Consider the following 23,561-nt stretch of genomic DNA (forward strand, 5'->3'; position numbering starts at 1 on the left):
ACAATGCCAGAGCAAGATTTGCAAAGGCACCGAAGCATAAATTAACCTCAGACCTTTTGCTGCCCTGGTTAATGCAGGCAGGTCTCAAAGCTAGATTTAGGCTGAAGAATTATCACTTAGCTAAGATTAATGTTAATAATCAGGCTAAAGAACAAGGTTTGCCGTTTGACTGAAACTGCAGGGCTGATGGGCCAGACCTGGGTGGAGAGCCATGCAGATCAGCTCCCAGCTGGGCTTGGAAGTAGAATTACAGGTTGGGGCAGGCTGGTCTGATGAACGAGGGTTAGGACTAGAAACAGAAGAGACAGCCAAGCTAACTCCAGCTCTGCTAGCAAGAGCTTCTCTTCAGCACTTAACCCAGGAAACCTTTGCTGTGGCTCCTCCCTGACACGTGTTTGCTACCACAACTACCGTTTTCCAGTAAAAACCAGGTTGTCCCAGTACTGAAATTGTACTAACAAAAATTAAAGTTTCATTTTTAAATACAAATGCTATAATCCTTTTCTCCAGTAACTGTAGAAAAAACAATTGGTCACCTTACCTGGAATTGATTTTGTTTTACAGCATGTCAAAGATTAACATCTGTGCCTTTTATTTGGATTCCTTCCATTGACAGCAAAAAGACTGGAGGCTGGCACCTATGGTCCAGCAACAGAGGCCTTCTGCACCATTAAATGACACTGACATCTAGGAAAAGTTAATGCAATTCAGCAGCCAGGACATGACATGCCATGCCAATTCATATCATATATTTAAAACACCTACATGCTGTTAAAACTTGTGGAAAACATATTTGAAAGGAATTGATTTTTACTAATGAGAGCTCAAGAAAGAACTTAATTAGCCTCAAGAACAATGAGGAAAAAGAATGTCCATTATTTTAAACCTGCCTTCCTCTAGCGTGACATTTTATCACCTGTTTTTGGAGTTTTGAAGCACAGGCAAAGAAACTGGATATTCCTGTCATCACCTTTTCCTGGAACTGTTAATTAGGCATAAATGCCACAAAGTGAAGGTAAAAATATTTGGACACAATTGTTAAGAGCTCATATTTCATTTCTGCACAGGTGAGAAAAAAACCATGCCATTTACAGTCTCAATTCCCAGCTCCCCTCATCAGCCACGGGCTGAAGCGAGAGTAGCTGATAGATGGTGTTACCACCTGCATGTGCTGCTTTTGTAACTAGCTTGAGAACAGCAATTTCAGCCCCAGCAACCAAAATTAAAAAAAAATCATGGGATTACAGCAAGAGGCCACTGAGGCACTCCCATAACAATGGCACTTCCATCATGGGAATAAGCTGTGCCTTGAGGGAAGGCTACCATTGGCATCCCGAAGTCCATCTGTCTACAGAACAGGCATAATATGAGCCGGAGACACAAAGTCAGTTCCTTGTCCTTACTGTCTTCTAAGGAATTGCTTTTATGGCAAGGTGATACTTGCCAGATCCTCCTCCTCTTCCTTTTTTTTTCCCTGCTGAAGCTGTTGACAAGCATGGTGAGCCCCCAGTGATACAACACCTTGTCTAAGATTTGACCTAGGTCATAAAACTGATTTGTACGCTAGCCAAGTCATCACCTGCTGATAACTGCTTTGAGCTTCAAGCCATCAAAGGTGGGCTGAACAGGAGATGAGAAGAGGCTGGACACCTCCCAGATCTACAAACACCCTTTTAAGTAAGTTTGTTGTCCATTTAAAGACCTGAAGTCATTGCTTGTCTATTCCCACATTATAGTTGCTTTTAATAGAATACCTGCTCGCCAAACAATGGTAGCCTAACATTTTGGCAGCATGTCTATTATTACTCAGCCAAAATGCTAGGCCAAAGTGACTGCAGGAGCAACATGCTGATCCACAAAACAACCCTTCCTTAGGTACATAGGCCTGTTCTGCAACAAAACCCGTGTGCTGGTTTGGGCTGGGATAGAGTTAATTGTCTGCACAGTAGCTGGGATGGGGCTGTGTTTTTTTGATTTGTGCTGCAAACAGTGTTGGTGACACAGGGCTGTTTTCGTTCCTGCTGAGCAGTGCTCACCCAGAGCCAAGGGCTGTTCTGCTTCTCCCCCCACCCCACCAGCAGCAGGCTGGGGGGGCACAAGGGGTTGGAGGGGACACCGCCGGGACAGCTGACCCCGACTGACCCCAGGGATATTCCAGACCATAGGATGTCATGCTCAGCACATAAAGCTGGGGGAAGAAGAGGGAACGGGGGATGTTGGGAGTGATGGTGTTTGTCTTCCCAAGTCACCGTTACACGTGCTGGAGCCCTGCTGTCCTGGAGATGGCTGAACACCTGCCTGCCCGTGGGGAGTGGGGAATGGATTCCTTGCTTTGCTTTGCTTGCACACACGGCTTTTGCTTTCCCTATTAAACTGTCTTTATCTCAACCCATGAGTTTTCTCACTTTTACCCTTCCAATTCTCTGCCCCATCCCACCGGAGGGGAGTGAGCGAGCGGCTGCGTGGGGCTGAGCTGCCGGCTGGGGTTAAACCACGACACCCTGGCATCTTTGCAAGCTCAGGGAGCTGCGAGACGTAGCAACTCAAATCCACTTGTACCAGCTGCCTGGACCTCTCCCTGAGATCTCCATATCTATGTTACACTACTTTAATTGCAAAGCCACGGTGAAGTAAGAATTCCTCTCTCAGTCCCTCTCAGAAGTTACCATGCTTCTGAATGAGTCTGGGACCACCTACAATAAAGCCTGTGTTATTGTCTGCTGTTCAAATGAAGTGATCAATAATCAATTTTACAAACAACAGACTGGCCTGGGAGGCAGCAGGGACCACAGAGTCCACATGATGTTGAAAGAAATGCACAGATGAACTTACCAGTCATCTGAAATATCGATACCAACTAATATGAACATCTGCCTGCTGTAGCTCACCTTACCTTTTAGTCTCCATGCGATGCATCAATTTTTTTCTTGACAAGAATCCTCTCAAATAATTAATCTTATGAGGAGAGAAAAAGGGAAAGAAGATGAAGCCTGGACTTAATCAGGGAATAGAGGAACAGAGAAAAGAAGGAATTCACAGCTGACAAAAGCATTTCCATCTAGCAAGTGTTATAAACCAGGGATATTAGAGAGCTAAATATGTTCAGGCAAAGCCTTCATTCAATAAAACATTCAGCGACATTTTATTTGTAACCTTCCTTAAGTTTCTGCTTCTATTTAGTCTGCCTCTGAGTATAAAATTCCTGCTGTAGGCTGAATATGGGCTGAGCTGATGCACAATAATTGCAAGTTGAGCTTCAGTTTACAGACTGAGTCAATAATGAGTCAAAGAAAGACTCAATAAAAGGAAATGTATTCAGCCAGGATCAGCCTATAAAGCTTTGGGATGTTTAAGTGACACCACAGCATTTGGGAATTTCAGAATTTCGGTTTGTCATGTGCAAAGGGCTGGTTACAAGCTCCATACGGAGTGGGATGTTCTGGGAGCTATTTGTCTTTCATAAATCAGGTTTTGTGGTATTCCATTGAAATTTAGAGTATGTCTGTTCCACTTGGCTGTCAGTTCTAAAATCCACTTTGCATTGCAACTCAATCATGCAAACACCAGCAATGGGCCATAGCGTTTTACCATTTCAGCCAGTACCCTTCCAACTTTGTCTCACCTATACCTAAATCCACAGAATTCAGTACAGAATTTATATTACCACTTAAAAATTAATTTTAATAAGTCAACCTTTTGAACTGTTTTCCACTTGTATGACACAGGGTCAGATTTTTAATTTTTTAATATGCTGCTAATTTTTATACAAGCAATTTATACATGCCACAGAGGGAAGAACAGAGACTGCTGACAACTGTATATGCTTCTAAATCTGTTTTAGAATATGGGTGTACATGAAAATCCTAACACAAATTCAATTAAAAAATATGCAAAAATAAAAAAAGGAGGTATCCACATGTGTAACAGTGGACATTACCAAATACACTGTAGAAACATAGGGCAGGAATCAACTTCAGGACACTTGCAAAACATTTGGTTTATAACTTGACCACAGTGGTACTGTTTGCTAACAGCTACAGAGCTAGAATTGTAGGAAGATTACTGAAGCCAAGAGCCTCTCTCTACAGCAGCAGTCAGAGTGAATATAGACTCGCAGCAATAAAACCCCCTTTCCTAGGCAACAGGGTTAAAGCTAATAAAGGTATTTAACAAACTTAGAAGGAAAGAAAAGAAGGGCCATGAAAGGAAAAGGAGTTTGAATTAAAATATCCAGTACACTTTTGTTGATGTTAAAGCGTTCTAGACTAAAAGTACAAAATAGAGGAGAAAGTAAAGGAGGAAACACTGTGAAGACACATTTAGATAAAAAGCAATTAAGAGAAAAAAATTAAATACAGTCCTAGAGCTGAACAAATTTACATGGTTGTTGAAAAATACGAAGGAGGAAGAATTCCCTTCCAATTGAGTGGATGCCTGCCACAGAGCAGGAACCCCCTCAGCGACAGGCAGGCCCGAGGAGTACACCCAGAGTAGCTGCTGTGAATGATTAGCACTGTCAGCTAATTCAAGGCATAGGGAGAGATCTTAAATTAATGAGAAAAAAAGTGTATGGGGGAGAGAAACTTTCCTGGATTAAGATACATTAAGTATGGAACAGGAGCAGAAATTTCCAATCACTGCAAGTGATGTTAAAACTGGAATAACGACTCCTGTGGAGAATCCAAGAACTACATTCTCTATCCAATCCCCAAACTCAGGCACATACTGTGATGAATACACCACATTCCAGACTAAGGGAAGCGTCTGGCCGGACTGCCTCAATGCTGGAAACCAGAGATGACCAAAGTATAGCTGGGATGGGATTAAGGGAACGTCTCTGAAGTTTACCATGGCAGCTACAAGAGCTACAAATAATTACTGTTGGGAATTAGAGCAGAATTATTTGACTTGCTGCTAAATTGTCACAGTTGAAGTTTTTAAACTGACACTTTCCCCACGACATGCAAACCTTTGTAAGATGTGCAACACTCAGTTACAAGCAGTGAGAAGAAAGGAGGGCAGGAACTTGTTCTCAAAAATTTGACCTTCCTCCCATTTTCACAACTAAATCCTCGGGCCTCTGTTTCCCTCCCCTCAAGTGAATCCACCCCTACTTATGACTAAAATTAACCTTTATAAACCCACGGCTTCAGGCTCATCTCAGATTGCAGCATGCTAGCAAAGCGATTATTCAAAATGTACCGTCCTTGATGAAGTGTTCCATGTCAAAGCTGGGTTAATACGTTTTTCAGTAGGGGGTCACATTCTTGTTTTCCTAGCCTGCAGATCGACCCTTCTGGATTGAAGGGCTCTTTATGCATGGAGGAGTATCTGACACAAACCGAACCGATACGCTACTGGAGCTTTCCAGCAATGACAGCAGGATAAAGGAGGCCTTTGAAGTTCGTGGAGGAGTAGGAAGAGGTGTTAATTTAAAAAGCTTGTCAGTATACCCAAGAGCAGGAGGAGAGCAAAGTACCAATTAATAATTTACACTTCTATTCCATATGTTATCATAGTATCTCAAAACAGTTTGCAAACATTGATTAAGTTTCACGACATCGTCCTGATGCAGACAAGCACGGATGAAGCTCTACTCCTACCAGCTGGGATGTCACTCTGGGAGCATTTTGTTTAGCCGATCTATGCCCCCTCTTCCCCATCTGTTAAATGATGATAATGACGCTATCACACAATGGTTCAGAAGCTTAGTGATTTTGAAATCAACACATTTTTAGATAGAAAAATAGCACACAAGGGCAATATCGTATGCCAGACTACACTCAATTACACTGAACTAAAGCTACCACATTTGACATGGTAACATAGCTAGTGGGAAGAAAACCCTCTATCTTGATTTTATAATACCCTACCGATTTGCTTTGTTCGGTCCCTAAGTACCCTGAGCACTTGAGTTCTAGCTAATGACCAGGATTCTTGGGTAGTGTGTTAACATGAAACTCATTGTAATTACAGTAATTAGATCTGCTGTAGAAAGAATTGTGAGAAATGAAACACTGTCCACAGTAGCCTCTAATTCTCAATTAACACAAAGTAGTTGGTGTGTTTGGAAGCCAGGACAGACATACCCATAGCTGCAAACTCCAGAGGGAATCATCATTTACATTCAGACGGACAGTTGAGCACATTATACTGTTTAATCCTCACTTTGAAAGACAGGTACACGAGCATTGTCCACTTACAGATAGCAAAATGGCAGTTCAGGGAGGCTCTGAGCTGGCAAAGGGCAAAGGCAATCACACATGCTCCCCGCAGCCAGCATTTCACTTCGGGAACTCCTCATTCCCAACCCTGTACTTGGGCTCTTATTTCTAATAAAAAAGCCCACAAACCATCGCTGCTCTGGTCCTAAGGAGAGAGAGCTCCTTCCTCCTTGTTTGGGGCTTTTACGCATAGAATCAAACAGAATTACTTTGCTTAACCATTTTACTAATCTGACTTTTCCAGAAGGACCAAAGATAAAGACAAAATTAACGGCTTCATGAAATACAGCTCTTTTCTTCTCCTGAGCCTGACAGTCACTTCCAAAAGCAGATTGTCATGACAACAAACAACCTGGAGGCAATCCAGCCAATTAATCTGCAGAAGAAGCAGTCATCTCAACCTTGGAAAAGAACACTGCTGCTTTAAGCTTCAGAAGCCAGAAAGAAAAAAAAAACCCCAACAAAAAACCCCCAAGAAAACCAGCAAGAAACCTTACCACCCGCATTAATCCTATTAGGCTGCCTTAGGCCTGCAGTGAAAAACAACGCAGCCCTCGGTGCAGAGGCAGCAGCAGTACCCGGGCGCTCGTCCCCCAGCAGCTCTTTCTGCCCCCCCAGACAGAGGGTAGGGGCAGGCCGGACCCCCTCTCCGAGGCTCCGATCCCATCCGAGCTGTGTTCCCAGGCTGCGATGGAGCCCAGCCAGCAGGGGAGTTACCTGGATGACCCCTTCAGCCCTTAAGTATGGAGCCAAAGGAAAGAGCTCATCGGTTAGGCAGAGGAATGGCACAGAAGATTGTCACCTACCGTTGCTATAAACTCCGTTTTGTTAGCATTGCTGTTGCGTGTTTTCCCTCTTCCCCTGCGAGCGGTCAAGAATATTTATCACCATCTTAAGCTCAGAATTATTTTCTCTTCCACAACGGACTAAATCATCAGTGCAGCCAGATATTAAAGTCATTCTCCTTCAATTTTCCCAATTTCTTCTTCCTTCATACCCTGCTTTATCTCTCTTCATGCGTCCTGCTTCCGATAGGCCCAAGAAGATCACATCTCCCCTGCAAATATCCACCATCTCCCATTTTTTGCCTATGCCGATCTCTCAGTAGTAACCCAGACATTACAATGTTTAGCAGCTGATGCCCAATACACATAATCTGTTAACCTCAAGTCATTCATGTACAATTCACATTTTATAAAATACTATGGTATTAAGTTACAGAAAACAAAACTGAGGAGCACTAGGTGTAGACTTATAGCATCAATTAAAAAGAAATAAACTGCCAGAGATTGTGTTTTGAGATTGTCACAAGACTCAATACACAACAATTTTCAAACAAAAATTTTCTTCCCTGTCCTCATCCTTTTCTCTAAATACAGACACAAGGAAGGGTAGGAATAGATTCTTTCACTGTAGACTTGTCCTGCAGTGAAACATGCCTTTCAGAAAGTAACTGAGCAATGAGGATCTAAACCTTTAAGCCTACACAGATTTAGTTTTCTGGTAAATAGACAGACCACTGAACTACTTAAAACTGAAGTTTTATTATTGATCCCTCTGGGTCCAATCCATCTCTCATAGAAGTCACTAAATGGATTCCCAGCAACTTCAGTGAGCGCTGGATCACAGATTATAAGCACTTCCTGCAAAAGTGCATTTTTACTAATCTGAAAAAGATACCAGTCTGCTGAGCACCGAGAATGAAATGTATGCACGCACACATGCACACTCCACACGTATCACTCTCATTATTTGCAGAATTAGGAAACCACAGCTCTAGCCAACACAGAGCAAGCAAACAGAATCGTATTTTCTACTGAGCCTGTTCTGCATTAATTGGAGTTGGTATAATATTACAGAATAGAATAAACCCCTGTGCCTACCTTGAGGGCTTTCACAGCTTTCTTCATCACTGTTGTCTTGACAGTTATTTTGACTGTCGCACACAAAGCTTTTATCAATGCAAAGACCATTTTTACAGTGGAATCGGGCAGTGGAGCAAAGCAAGGGATTTGCTGCTGCGAAAAGAGAAAGTGAGAACTTTCATTAGAAATTCTCTTACCCAGGCAGTGAAATAGCCGTTAAATAATCAACGACAATGGGTCACAACTCAACAGTTGGTCAATTCGCTGAGTATGTGGGAGTAACTTGGCAATCAAACCAACCTTGTCTTTCTAAACAGAGAGCTGAAATTTCTAATTCATGCAAGATTCATTACAATTAGCAGAGATTTAGTTCACCCACTGTTGTGATAAGCCTTCTGTTCACTTTCATGAGAGCCCCTATCATGATCACCGTTTGGTGCTCAGCATTTGCTCCCACCGAAGACATATGGAGGGGAGCACTGCCTGCCATAAACACTGCCTGTTGCTTCTCATTACAGCAAACTCAGTTTAGCTCAAGTTTTGTATTATAAGCCAACAACCCTGGCTGAGAACCGCCAGGCAGTGGTTTATTTACCTCTGCTTCTGTCTTTTTTCCATTCTCCTCACTATTTCTAATTGATACAAGGGCAACGTTGACATTTCTCAACTTCTCAGTGTTTGAATTTCAACTCCTTTTTAAGGGTAATATGCACATCACAGTAGCACCCAGAAAGTCCTTTCACATAAGGTTCAGTATTGCACACAGAGCAAAAAACAGAATAGTACTCATTTAGATAGAGCAGTCTTCTCACCCACACGAAACCCAGCAGTAAATATGCTGTAAAATGCTATGTCTAGTTTCATTTAAAGCTTCAAGCAGTGCAGTTTTGAACATTTCTCTTGTACTTCATGGCCAAGGAGGTTTCCTTGATATTCATTTTAGTTTTCTCTTTTCTAATTTCATCCCTCTACTCTTAGCTATAGCCCAGCATACGTAACTACATAATCCCTCCTTGAACAGTGTTTGCACCCTTCATATACAGCATATATAGCCTTATCTTCCAACATAGTTGTTGCTTAGCTGAGATATACATAATTTAGCAGTTTTTAATATCTCCTCATAAATCAATCTCTCTGTCCCTTAATCATTTTTGGCACTCTTCTCTGAACTCCCGCCAGTTTTTGGTAATGAGTCGACTGAAACAGAATGCAACTTTCCAATTGAAAACCTTAAAAAAGCTGTTCAGATGCCTTGTCTGCTTCAAAGTGCTTCTCCGCCACAATAACAAGGGGATTACAGTTCCCAAATACTAACTGCCTTCCTATTTTTTATTCTTTAAAGTAAGAGCTGCCTTTAAAGAGTCTTTAAAAAAAAACATAAAACTTTAAAGTCTGCTGTGCATAGAACATGCAGTATATATTACAAACACTACCAATTCCTCCAGCTCCCCGAAAGCACATTTTATCATGAACATGCCAGATCTCCTTTGGTCTGAAACTGCTGCACACTTGCATAGCATGTTGATTTTCCAGGTCACTTTAGGGCCTACAGTGTTGTTCCTCTACATAAGCAAAACAGTGACCAGACACTTGGATATGCCAGAAAATACCAAGTGCGTGCTTAAACGGCAAAGAGAAACGAGGAGATCAGCAGCATGTTATCATCAGCTGTAAGGTCCCGTTGGAGCGACACACTACAAGCTCATGGGAAATTATGTCATTCTTAACCAACTCCACGGGCTGGTGCGTTTTCAGTCGAGACCTGCCACTTGTCAGTCCACCACCTCAAGGATATTCAAAGCACTTTCGTCAAAACTTGTTTCTAGTCCACTTGTTTTAGCAGAAGCCGAAGTAATTTCCTTAGCCTTCAATCTCCTTTCTCTGGCTTCGCTTGCTCCACAGAGGTGCTCTCTCCCTGCCACAGTCCTCCCAGGGCCCAAACCGGACTCTCCAGGCAAACAACAGACAGCACCTTAAGAGATAGTCGTGCTGTGGGTGAAAGCACGCAGAGAAAGGCAAGTCCTCCAAGAAGCAGACAGCGATAGATCACTGTAAAGATTGCCCCCTTTGTTATCTTTGAAAGCTGGTGTCTGTTGTCCTCCTCCTGACCTTTAAATGTCATTAAAAGGAAAAACTCAGCCTGCTCCAACAAGAGAATGAACAAGTATTTGCTGCAAGCTTCCACCTACTGACCCATGCTTTTACCAGCTCCTGATAATAGCAACAGAGCCGCTGGATCGAACATAACCTTTCCCTACTGCTACGATATATCCCTGCTAGACTTACAGATGCAAATGGATCTATGCAGCCACACGCAGGGGGTTTAGCCCGAGTCAAGTAGTACTTCAGACCATCTCTCTGCTGCGACTTCCCTGCAAGCTGCTGAACAGCTCGGGCTAATACATTGGCAGGAACGTCTGACTTTGCGAACCTCCTTCTCCTTCCAAGAACCTGTTTCACTAAATAACACTTTATTTGCTTTTTGGTTGTTTGAGAACAGGCACAAAGAGAGAAACTCAAATGTGCTGGTGAACAAATAAGTCATATTCCTCAGTGACAAGAAACAGGCAAATAAAAATGAAACAATTTTAAGTCATATTTAATATTTGCCCAATTTAAGTTACACTTGAGCGCAGAGAACCTGTTCAAAGCAAATGTGCAGCTTAAATCTCATTTCAAAGTTACAAAGGGGCTTGAAGCATCATACAGCCATTACATATAAAACAAGACTGAGCTGGACCTTAAAAAAAACCACAAAGAGAGACTGTCATTTACAAAGTGAAAAGCACAAGGATCATCTGGGTTGTAAATGACAAGGGAGAATATTTGACTCAGGAACTAAAGCTAACGGACGCTTCCTTTCTAAGTAGTATTAATTAGTCGAAGGACAAAGAAGCTCCCTCACTCGCGAGCAGGCTGGCACTTACTGCAGTTTTCCTCATCGCTGCCGTCGGGACAGTCCTCGAAGCCGTTGCACCGAAAGCGGCCGATGATGCAGTGGATGCCGCTAGCGCAGGGGAAGAATGTGGCACCGCATTTGGATTTGGCTTTCGCTGGGAGAAGATACAGACAGAAGAGGGCAAAGATGAGGGACACAATTTACAAAGCAATTTACAAATTGACTTACGTAGCAGTCAGGTTAGGGTGCTCTAGGCAGTGCTGGTGGCACCAACGTTAGGTGCCTTCCAAGCTCCCTATGGCCTGCTTTCAACTGCTTTAAGTTTTTTGTGAGACTTCTCTTGCTTGGGCTCAGTTTTTTCCAATTTGTACAATTTCCAGAATGACTGAAACATTCAAATTTAAAACGAGTCAAATGACCTCTCAAGAGAAATTTAAGTTGCTCAACGCTTTGGAGTACAAGTTTGTAAACTTGGCAGGCAGGTACTCCTAACCGTCCCTTGAAGACCCACATGAATTTGACCAACTGAGAAGCATTGGAGGAAAAATACTAAAATAGAGGGTCACACTTCACAGAAAGTAAGAGCAACTGTCTCCTTTTTGCATGGAAGTCTGTTGTAAATGTCCTGCCCCAGGCATAAGCCCAAGAGACAGACATCTAAACAGGTCCTCAGGTGGCAAAGGTCTAGCTGGACTAGTCACAGCCCCCCCCAACCTGTAGCTATATGTCATGCCGAGTCCACAAACACTAAACAGCAGCAAAAGTCTAGATTTTGTACACCACCAAGCTTCTCTCGCTTGCTCAGAGAAGCCAAACAGTGAAGAACCCAAGGTAGAGATAATGAACATGGCAGCAAGTTCAGAGATCTTTGGGATCTGGAGGCAAACTTGGGCAAAGACAGGTGTACAAAGAGTAAGGAAACATCTGGAGAAGGAAAAGAGGAATACAGAGATATCAAGAGAGTTAGTGTCTTTGGGACAATAAGAAACACAAAAGACCTTCATTAAAGTATTTTTCAGGCTGCAAAAATCAAACTCAAACCAGAAAATGCTATAATTAGCACTGCCTTTATTCAGCACAATTTATATAAAATTGGGTGCAAAAGGAACATGAGTTATATGAATTGCATCTCTTGCTGTACTTCTCTCCATCACCCATTATACAGTTCTTCAGGACAGAAACTACATCTATTTCATAGTACCAGCACAGCTACTCATATAACACGAAATACTAACAATAGCATCAAAATGGGTTTAACAAATGATTACAGAATCTCATTATGATCTCAAGTACTTCACTGCACAGCAACTCTCCACAGCAAGAAGAGAACACTGCCCTCAGCTAGAGTGATGCAGATTCTTCCACCACAATGCTCAAGGCAAGCACCAGTTAAGTCTTGTAGTATCACCAGCCTGGAACAAAGCAACTCCCAAGTAAAAAACCAATTTAATGAGACATGTGGTTAGATTTTTTTTTCTCCCTTTTGCTTTTTCAAATTAGCACAGGACATGATGGACCACATCATAGGATGCTAAACTCTCCAGAAAGTCCACTCTAAAGCAAAGCCAGTCACTGTGGGAAGAGCATGCTGATAACTGCAGGAAGGTGTGTACGGTGCAATGCAAACATGCAGTAATACCATGCACAGACCATTGATGGGAGAACACCAGAAAAGAAGCCAGCTCCATAACTTGTGGGCCTTTTGAGTAAATGTTTCCTACTCCTACACCAAATCTACAATATGCATTTACAACTCCCAGGTTTTGAGATGTGACAGATCTGGAGATCACAGCAACAGGCAGTCTTTTTATGTAGCCATATGGCACATCAATACGCCAACCTGCACAGTTTTATAAGGCTAGGACAAGGTCAGAGACAACTGGAGTATAGACAAAAAAAAGAAAAGTATATTCAGTAGGGACAAACAGCTTCAGCATTAATTTGGAAGGAATCATCTCTTCCAGGCTTAAAAACTAAGTGCAGCTGTAGCAAAGCCATCTTCCTTCAGAAGAAGGAAGTTATATGCAGAGTGCATATAAACTGTTTTAAACCACAGCTACAGTAACTCTCAGTTGATTTAGTGTCCTCCAAAAGCAAATTCCTGCAGTTCCTCTTACATGTTTTTCTGTATTACACCAGTAGTTTTCAGTTAGAATTATGAAGTGTAAAATAGGATGTATCACCGAATTTCACATATTTAACTACCACTTTTTCTGAAGAGTATCCAAGGTTCACTTGGGGGAAAAAAAAAAGTGAAACATTACTTTGTAGAAAAACAGGTGATAAATTACCCTGAACTAGCTGCCGTGCTTAACACCACCGGCAATGGAAAACCCTCAGCCAAGACATTCGAGCCCCTGCAATTCTTCACACAACTTCAAAGAGCAACTTCTGTGTTAAGAGTTTTGAGGCAGACTGATCTCAGCTAAGTAATTCGGTAACCACAAGGTTTGAGGCAGTACCATACCCTTGGTCTTTAAACAAAAGCAGCAAAACAAACACCTCAGCCACAGATTCCCAGACCGCCACTGAAGCAAGCGGTCTGTATTAGCGTTTGACCAATATTCAGCACACGAACCAGCCAAGCAAGCTGCTGCTGGGAGCGTGTGGTAATCATACGCGTATGTGAAGAGGTGTCCGATGCTTCACATGTTATGTTTTTGTTGTTGTTTTTCTTTTTCTAAAAAGCTAACATCTTTTGGAAACCATGCAGTGCATTTACATCCCTCGGACCAAATAACTGCCTGTGGACAGCTTCCTTTTTTAGAGATGTATTTTGAGCTAGAACACTTTCAAGAAGAGGAGAGGGAAAAGAAATAAGAAAAGGGGGAAGTGACTGTGGTTTTGCCCCTGTTAACATCTACTGGATCCCATTTCTTCAAGCAGGTTTACTTCAGTCATGTGGGGTCTGAACTCAGAGACTACCAACTTTCTGGCAAATCATATTCAGAGCTGCCCCTTTGCCTTCCCTGAAAATCCTGCCAAATTAAGACTTCAAAATCATTTACTTTTAACATGTCTAATATGGACCATCTCTTATTCTTACAGCCTTCCTCTTCCAGACCGACTTCAGGCTGCAAATCATCAAAACCTGAGCCTCCGGCCCTGTGAAGAGCAGAAGTCACGTGCCTGCACTTTCCTGACCAGAGCTACAAGCAGTGGCGAATTCTGCGAGAGCTCCGTTTCAGGCAGCCCAAAGCACATCTGGGCCATTACCTTGAGCTACCGCAGTAAAGCCATGAGCAATATTTAATGTTTGACCACTTCTGGGGGAAAAAGGTGCTGGAATGACTGAGAACAAAGTTGAGTTTTTGGAAAATGCACTCTTTCTTCTGTCCAAAGCATCCCAATACCCCATCAAAAAGAGGGAGAAGCCACTCAGAACAATGATTTAATTACTTAGATAGCTCTATAAAGTTTAGTTCAACATTTTCTCCCCAGACCTTTTCCTATCTCCTCCTTCTCTTGAAACAGCAGCCAGAGAACAAGAAAATTCTGGTTTAGCATAACTGTTTATTGAAAGAGCACATACCAGTAACCACAGACCAAAAACAAACAAGAAACTAAACACCTTCAAGTTATCTCTAAGTTTCCCTTTTACATAGTCCACTGATTTTTGGATTGTTTTAAACTCAAGGGAGGGAAAAAACAACAAACAAAACCCAAATGCAATTCTCCTTATTTGCACCAGGCATGATACATACACAAACCAATCCCAATTCAAACTTACATTTACATTAGACACCCCGGAAAGATAAAAGAGCATTTCAAACACCATAGTGATTCACTAGTCACACAGCTAGCCATTTACTAGACACAAGTCTCACTCCCAAACAGAACTAACTCAGTTTTCCAAGTTCCAATTCCAGACACAAAATGTGTTTCTCATATGCTGGGCATAAATGTAGGAAAAATGAGAAACCAGTGCTGACTTATTCCAAGCCACGTCCCCTGACTCTGGAGAACTCCACTGGGGAATTTCTGCTTTATTTTCTATTTGACATCCTTTTTGTCCTCTGGCACCGTTTTCCCAAGGTTTTCAAGCAAGTGTTGTTTGGTCATTGCTCACAAAGTTCACAATCATTTCTTCCTGAGCAGAAATGCACCTTCCCATTCTGCAAAGATCTCTGGAGATACCCTTAACATGAAGGGGCAATCCATTTTCTTCAGGTCTTCGGCACCCTCACAAGTAACAGATATGCATACCAGGATCACGACCACCTGTAGCAGATTCAAAGTCATGTGCTGCACTATTCACAGCACTCCTCTGCAATTCCTACTCCCATTACAGGACTGTTACGAAAAAGGGTTCCTTCTCCTCTGCTCATCATTGTCTCTTCTACCGCACAGGTCTCAAGTTTTTAGGCAGATCTGTATGTGAGAAGCTTTATGTTTATTAACAGCAGCTACCTATATGGCTCCTTCAGTGACTTCAGCCTTGATAAGCTTTCAAGGACATTGTTATCTTTGCAATCTATATCCTTCTGTTGCATTTGGCTGAAATGGGCTCAGGGTAATAAAAAATTATTGGGCTATCAGGAAATGACAAAAGAGAAGTGAAAAAGGACACGGACGCGTGTGGATCATCTGACCTTATTTAGCCTTGGTGTTATAACCAGCTAAAGGGAAGGGAGTAGTAGATTATTTTTGAAGGAACTGGCAAGTCCTCCTGAGCCTAGGTCTCCAGAACCTAAGAACTGAGAGAACACACGATGGAGGGGAAGGGGTAAGGACTGACGGACACACTTGAAGGAAATCACACGGCAATTTACAAACCTGTGTCTAAAGAAAGGCCACTCAAATAGCAGATCCAGCCTGGATCCAATTGCAGAAATATAGCAAGTACAAAACCCACCCCAAATAACCTGACATTCAACCAATATGTGAACCTATGGCAGAAAAGGATCAATTCACTCCAGCTCCACTCTTCATTTCTTACCTAGTCATGGCAAAAGCAATCCAGGACTGAAACATTAACATGAACCTGTATTTACACTACACAAAAGTGAATTGCCATGGTATTTAGAAAGAGGTGTCGGTGAACTACCATGCACTGGAGGAGCCTCCTCTGACTCCATTAGCCATGGGAAGAAATTGCTCTTCGCTAAAATATTCTTCTCGCCTCTTAAAATTCAAACGTGAAGCAAGTGGTGAAGATGGTGGCAGAGAACTGCTGGCCACAATATAAGCTTGCCAAATGTTCCCGCCAGGTTGGTTTACTTAAGTTCAAGAAAACTATTTTGGCAGTTTTATGTGTGAGCGTGTGAAGTTGCTCCTTATGCTATGCAGAAACCGATCCTCCCACCCCCTTCTTTTAAGGCTCTAAAAAAATAGTAACTTCCCATCAGGACCAGTTGTACATTCTGCTGAAGATGTGACAGTTTGCAGGCATGGCTCTACAGCATTAACAGAAAAACATTTTGCTATCTTTAGGGTACCAAGTGCGAAACAGCACAATTTTTCAAAAACTATAATCCATTTTATTATTTCTCAGCAGAGATGAACAACAGCAGGGGAAAAAAAAAAATCAGATTTGGCATATACTGTATAAAACCTTATACTGTATATAGATACCCCCTTGTATAAAAGTAATTCCGACACACTTGACTTGGCTACAAGGACTTAAAACCCAACTAGAAGGTTACAACAGATCTTCTGTGATGTACAGATGAGTTCTATTTCCATAGATAGAGCAACAAAGACATCAAATGTCTTCTATAATTATCAGCATATAAAGTGCAGTTGTGGAATACAGGTTTGAGTAATAAGTAACAGGTTGCCTCCAACACAGTAAAATATCACCCACTTACGCAGGCAATATTTACACTATAGTTTACAGTAAGAGAGAAAGGACAACACTAAAGTAAAAAAGCCAATGGAGTCTGCTGCCGTGAAGCGTAAACTGCTTGCTTTGAAAGGGGGAGAAAAAGAAAGCACTTCAGAGTTGGACTACTATAGGACAGTGGCCTTTACTTCTTGCCAGACAGTAACGCCTTAAAGTAATCTTTCATGGTCTAGAAGTCTATGTTTCAGTCCTTCAGGACAAGATGGCATGGCTCAGCTTCTTGGAAAAAAAATTTGTCATATGTAATTGTAAGTAGATACCAACCTACTGTTTAGGTATCACAGTAAAATATTAGAGCTGTGCCCCACTATAATGACACAATGCTTAAAGAGGAGACATCATACATTTATGACAGGTTGAGTTTCTCTTACAGAAGCCAGTACACAAGTCTTGCTAATGAAACTTTAGGGAAGAAACTTTCTGACTGGATCGCTATTGTTGAGCCAGGTAGTCCACACCTCCAGCATTTCACTCCTCCTTACAGCGAACTAGGCACTGCTTATTGCACGCAACAGATGCAAAGATAGCACACAACAAGCACCCCACATGATGCGGCCACTAGAACAAGCACATTTCCTTCTTTTAACTCTACAAACAGTTCTATTTTGAAATATTTCTGTTATTTTGCAATCTGGAGTGGGGGAAATGGGATGTAGCAGATCCAACAGCAGACATTTTGTGACAACCTGCAGCCAGAAGTAAACTGCACAGTATTTCAGCGTAAGCATCTTTGAACTCAGATTGTTGCCTTAGAACCCCTCCAGGTAGCAATCAGGCAAAATAACTTTATGCTGCTTCACACCCACACATCTCAATCCAACAACAGATGATGATTTATTCAGCTAATCAAAACTTGATTACTTGCATGCGACAAGAACAACTCTCCAGACAGAAACTGTTGTGTGCAGATGCTGCATTATTGCAGAGCCACAGGTATTTTCCTGACTCTGATAATGAACCACCTTAAACTTCTCTGCTGTTGTTAATTTACACTGAGAGGTGCCACAGCCACATCAGACAGCACCGTAAATCCAGTCTCTCTTGATCCATGCGTGGCCAGGCACAGCATTTCAGTAAAGACTCTACACGAAGGAGTTAAAGGTAGCCATCTTTTCAACTTGTCCCTGCTCTTTGAAAAACAGGTTTTAACCTCAATTTACAAAGAAGAGAAGGATCAATTTTACAACACTGTGTAACACAAGCAGGATGGCACCAGGATACGATCCCTTTCACCCCAAGAACTGATATAAACCCTAGCCCAGTTAATACTAACAGTAACTTTGGGTTAGTTAATTGCTGTTTGGACCCTACAGTATTCTCAGTTCAGTTCCCAGTGGGAAAGCCGCTGCAACCCGTGCTACCAGTCATTCAGCTGCCTCAGCATTGAAGGCAAATGCATCATTTGTTGGCTCACAGAGCTCTTCAACAGGGCTGTCTGGCAGAATGATGCAGAAGTTTCACTTCCCCTGCTTGCTTTTTCCTATCTAGAAAAAAGCTAGCACTTGACTACTATTGCCAGTGTAAAATCCACCCAACAGCCTACTATGCCAGAAGTTCTCCAATTCAAGACAAGGCAACTATTTATTTCAATGAGTTTTGATCCAAAACACAGCCAACTGCAGAACACTCATTGCACCCACAAAAAGCCCTTGGATCACTCTTACCTTTGCTCCCTGTTTAACCACTCAGGTGAAAGAGTTGCTAGTCATAAACTGCTAATGTAAACTCAAAGAAAGCAGAGCCTAAAAAGTACTTTATTTTAAAGGCAGCAATTTTTTTTTTTTTAAAGTAGTGAAATTAGCCCCATAGGAAATGTCAGAGGTTGCCTCCAACACAGTAAAATATCACCCACTTACGCAGGCAATATTTACACTATAGTTTACAGTAAGAGAGAAAGGACAACACTAAAGTAAAAAAGCCAATGGAGTCTGCTGCCGTGAAGCGTAAACTGCTTGCTTTGAAAGGGGGAGAAAAAGAAAGCACTTCAGAGTTGGACTACTATAGGACAGTGGCCTTTACTTCTTGCCAGACAGTAACACCTTAAAGTAATCTTTCATGGTCTAGAAGTCTATGTTTCAGTCCTTCAAAATCATCACGAAGCAGATGAGATGTCAGAAGAGAGCACAGACAAAAAGCTTATTTTTTCTGACATTCAGTAAAGCGATTTCTCACTAAAAGAAGTATTTTAGAAGTTACCACTCATTAAACAACCTGAACAATAACCTCATACAAAAGGACAAATCCTAAATCAGCTGTTACACCATACAAATTAAGCACAACTTCAAAGTTGTTAAGTTACTCAGGATGCACACAGGCAGGGCCGAATGTTGCCCTTAAGGGACTTAGTAGCAGGGGCAACCCTCCTCAGAGGACATCAGTGTGCCTGATGGGCTACGATCCCTCACTCCATCCTGGGCTACTAGCTACCTGATCTTTTTATTTCAATTGTGCCACCAATTCCATCCAACTGTTAAACCTGTCTGATTCCAAGCTCTCCAATCAAGCTATTTACTGACCCCCATCTAGAGAAGACCATCAAGAGGATTAAATAATTAGCACCACAAACCCTCTTGATCTCCCTGCATAAAAAGCTATCAAATGTAAGTAGCTATTGCACTTGCCCTTACTCATGTGTAAATTTCTGTAATTGAGCTTCAAATGAAATATTCACTATGGACACTTCATTATAAATCTTATTATAACTACTAAGTATTTGGTTGCTTAATCATGAGTGAAAACGAGTTAATTCCAGTTTGATATTCTGAGTTTGAGAGCCATCTGAGTGACTGACAAAAAGATCAGCAGCTGGCTTACAGCTTCTTCCCAATTAATGCAGATGCTCATTTCATTCATTGTTTAATATTCAGCTTTGCTTAAGAATTCTGATGTTTGTCACCTACCTGCAACAAATATTCCAGGTCAGCAAGGAGATAACAGGAAGCAGCAAGAAAAACAGAAGGAGGCTTAAAAGCACTCAGGGATCAAAAGTTGTGAACAGAAACCCAGAGGTCTCCCATGGGTACACGTACAACTACTAGAATACATACAACTACTTCTATAGAGGAATTCCTAGCTTTCTGCTATATATTCTAGTTGTTTAGAAAAAGAAAAAAAAGTGTTAATTTCACTAGCCTTTTACGCAAATTATTACTGGATTATAAATAAGAACACGACCACTAAAGATTGGTTTTGTACAGTTTTGTAAGATTGTTGTTCGCACAACACCTGGCAGCCTGGAATCCTAGCACATGACAGTGCTTACTCCATTAACATAAATACACAAAACCTACTTTGACTGCAGCTTTTCATTGCCACGATCCTTCTACGGTGCAAGCTCTAGTAGAATGTTTCTCTCTTCCTTAGTTCTGGCCCTGCTGTTAGATTTTCTCCTTCCATATATTATCCCCCCCCCCCCAACAAGTAGTTAATTAAAAAAAAATAAAAATTACCTACTTACAGGTTTACTTGCAGACTTGTGCTTTCTCCACAGACATTTAAAATGCACTAGATGGAGATATAGTGTAAGGTAGGGCACCACAAAGGTAGACTGTTAGTCCTGTTTATAGGGAGAGTTAAATTCCCAGATCATACTCTCAAAAAAACCCACAAGCCCTACATTTCCACCATTTCACATAGATTTTTAGCAGGAACACAGATTTTAAAAGTATTCAGGTTGCTGTAATTATACTAGTTATTTTAACATACTGCTTTTATATTTATCTCTATGCCTTTATCTTGTTCCTCATGCCTGTATTGTCTTCCTTCATGATCTTGGGGGATCAAAGAGCAGAGTTAATCAGTCAGTATTTGACAGCTAGCTTGGTTATTTGTATCAACCATTCAGCTGTCTTTGGACACATCCATTTGCAGCAGAGGCTTGTCACCATCTCCAAAACTGCACACAGACAATGACCAAAGTTCACAGCCACCTAATCCTCTGGTGAGTACCCTGAGCCATGTCACAGCCACTCCACACTTCCCAAAGTAGCGGATATAGATTTGATTAACTAGAGTACAAGCTCAGCTCTGATACTTGTGAATGGAGTTAGAATTGTAAGATAAAATCCTCAAATGTGTCAAAGTGATTTTGATGCTGGAGTTCCCTTTTGGTTTTAAAAACCCCTTTGGTTTTTTTTTTTTTTTTTTTTTTTAAGTGACAGGTTGTTAAATCACTTACTTGCAAGTATTCATTACTTGCTTATTTATCTTTTCCAACATGTGGTGAGCTTTGATACAACACACACTTCACAGCTATTTAGCTCACCCTACTATAAGCTGTTAACTAGCAAGAGAGAATCCAAAATTATCAGAAACCAGCACGGGAAACTTCTCAATGCTAAAAGTGCACCTGGCTAGCAGCAACAGACTGCAGCAGATGAGATGACTTCACCTTTGCACATGATGGGGCAGTCCAAAAAATTGATGCAGGTATGCAATGCTGGATCTTAATCCCAGGAATCTGAATGCGTCTCTTGAAAATACCACCCTGCACCTCATCTTCTGTAGCATTAGCCTTAGTTAACACCAGGCTTTAACTAATGCTTTAAGAATCATTTTTGGGGGCCGCTGATATATTAAACAATTCAAAGTCAGTAATCTTTACAGATGGGTAGGATTAGTCCTACCCGGGGTCTTGGCCCGCTGCTGCATTTCTAGGACATCTCGGCTGGTTTAGACAATCCCTTCTGAATTGGGCAGCCATTTCTTACTAACAAAACTCTGCATCTCATTCTGCAGCGCACTGAGCTCTGTTTGTTGAGCCTAAAGCCTAGTATTTAAAAGGATAGCAGCCGGAGTTATTTTGTGCCCTTTGTTCCTGTACATGAAAGGCACTTATTAGGCTGACTCTGCCAAGTGGCTAAACCCAAGCAAAATATCTTCAGCTGTAACAATTGTACTATCATAATAAGCAGTCATTAAATAGCTTATAGAGATTGCAGAACTCATTGTCTCTGCAAGACCTTTCCTCTCTGTCTTTTAAAGTGGCTGCTAGATCTGGTTACTTAGCAGTATTGAAGTCACGAATTCGACTGCTCTCACAGCAAAGCGTAAGGAAGGCGAGGACAAACATCTAAATTGAGACTGTCACCAGAATAATTTGGGTTGATAGTAATGACCATTTATTAGTAAATTTTGCCTGTACCTCCATTTTAATTTGGGGACTTCCAAAGGGAAAAGCATGGTACATAATAACGCCTGAGTATAATTCCAGCTTGTGACCTTCCTGTAGAGCAGACTCAAAGCATGCTCCTGATTGAGGGCAAACTCCCTGAGTTTTTTCTATTTTTTTTTTTTTTTTAAAGCAGTGAACGGCAACAAATCTGAAAGCCGCCTTCTGAAATCTACCCCGCATCAAAGCGGGCAGGACAAGGCAGTCTGACAGTCCCTATCGGAGGCTTCCAGGCATATGACATGGGTTTGAAGCTGGTGGGGTCCCCGCTCCATCCTCCTCCTTCCCACGGCGGGCTGCGCGGGGCAGCGCAGGAATTCTTGCACTCCAGAGCTTCTCCAATGACAGGGCAACTTCCCCAGCCATGACTTCGGTTTCAGTGGGCTTTTTTTCTTTTTAAAATAATTTCCACCCCTCTGATGCTGTGAAGCTTTTAATACATACAATTCTTCAAAAACTACCTCTTCTGCAGAAACTGGATGTAATTAAGTCAGTCAAAAGGCACCTGAAGTACCAGCCTGAAGATGAAAACCTAACCTGCCTTTGTTCTGTGAGAGTTTCAGTTTCCCAGCTGAAAGGTTTTAGAGCACAGGAAAAGATTCTTCACATAATCTAGGAAAGCCAGGCTGCTAATTACAGAGTGTGGGTTTCATTTAGAATTCTTGTGAGAGAGTCTTTGTATCTCATCCACGACTGTGCGTAATTGTTTGTTACAAACACTTTCCTGCAGACTCTCCAAATCCTGGACGTGTTGAACAGTAAAACCTGTCACAAGTGAACACCAGAGGGAGCAGTAAACGATCGCCTGGTAGGTAGTATTTAAATGGGAGACCTAACAATAAGGTGCACAAAAGCTTGGCGAAACTTAAAAATGGTTATCGTGGGCTGTATTTTCAAACTACAGTATATTGCTAATCCAGTCTAGTTCCCCACCAGTGCAGGGTCAACGAAGAGTAAGAGCAAGAGTGCAGACACAAACACTTGGAATGATGCAAGGTTAGTTGTGCCACATCTACCACTCGCTCAGTCCACCTCCTGATGACAACAGAAGATTTATAACGTCTTCTGAGACTATAGACCATTTATAAAAAATGCTGTGCACATTTAGACAGATTACAGGGAACTGAAAATATACATACAACATACAAAAGACAGACACAGAATGGAATGTGAAAAAATAGGGCATTTTTATTATATATAAACACACAGTTCAAACTCTACAGGGTAAACCCAAGAACATGGTTAAGAGACACATAAAAGAAGATGAAATCAAGGATTAATATGCCAACATACCAGCAATGAACAAGCAAGTACAGCGCTATCTCAAATATTATTCTACTAACCTGCCAAAGACATTTAAAAATGCTTGCAAAAACAACAATAGAAGCACGGTTACAACCATAAAAACACAATGAGAAAACACTACCACCACACATTAATAAAAGCCCTCCAAAACACTTTTTTAAGGAATTGAACATAAAAAGAAAATTTAAGTTTTCCCAGGCCTTCATCTTTGCACTACAGCCTGCAGACTACCAGATCTAGGAGATCCTAGGGT

General features: G+C 41.7%; 1 protein-coding gene across 2 annotated transcripts in view; it reads right to left on the bottom strand.

Moving 5' to 3' along the window:
- The window catches only part of LDLRAD3 (low density lipoprotein receptor class A domain containing 3), a 123,740-nt gene that overhangs the window by 49,292 nt on the left and 50,887 nt on the right, over positions 1-23,561 (bottom strand). Inside the window, exons 3-4 of one of the 2 annotated variants that reach the window (XM_069784698.1) lie at positions 11,017-11,142; positions 8,108-8,239 (exon numbers count right to left, since the gene is read on the bottom strand). In XM_069784698.1, coding sequence (XP_069640799.1) covers positions 8,108-8,239; positions 11,017-11,142 — 258 coding nt within the window. Of the gene's footprint in view, positions 1-8,107; positions 8,243-11,016; positions 11,143-23,561 lie in introns of both variants that reach the window. The other variant, XM_069784697.1, reaches the window with a different exon arrangement.

Source organism: Haliaeetus albicilla, chromosome 5 (assembly GCF_947461875.1).
Source record: "Haliaeetus albicilla chromosome 5, bHalAlb1.1, whole genome shotgun sequence".
Lineage (NCBI taxonomy): Eukaryota > Metazoa > Chordata > Aves > Accipitriformes > Accipitridae > Haliaeetus > Haliaeetus albicilla.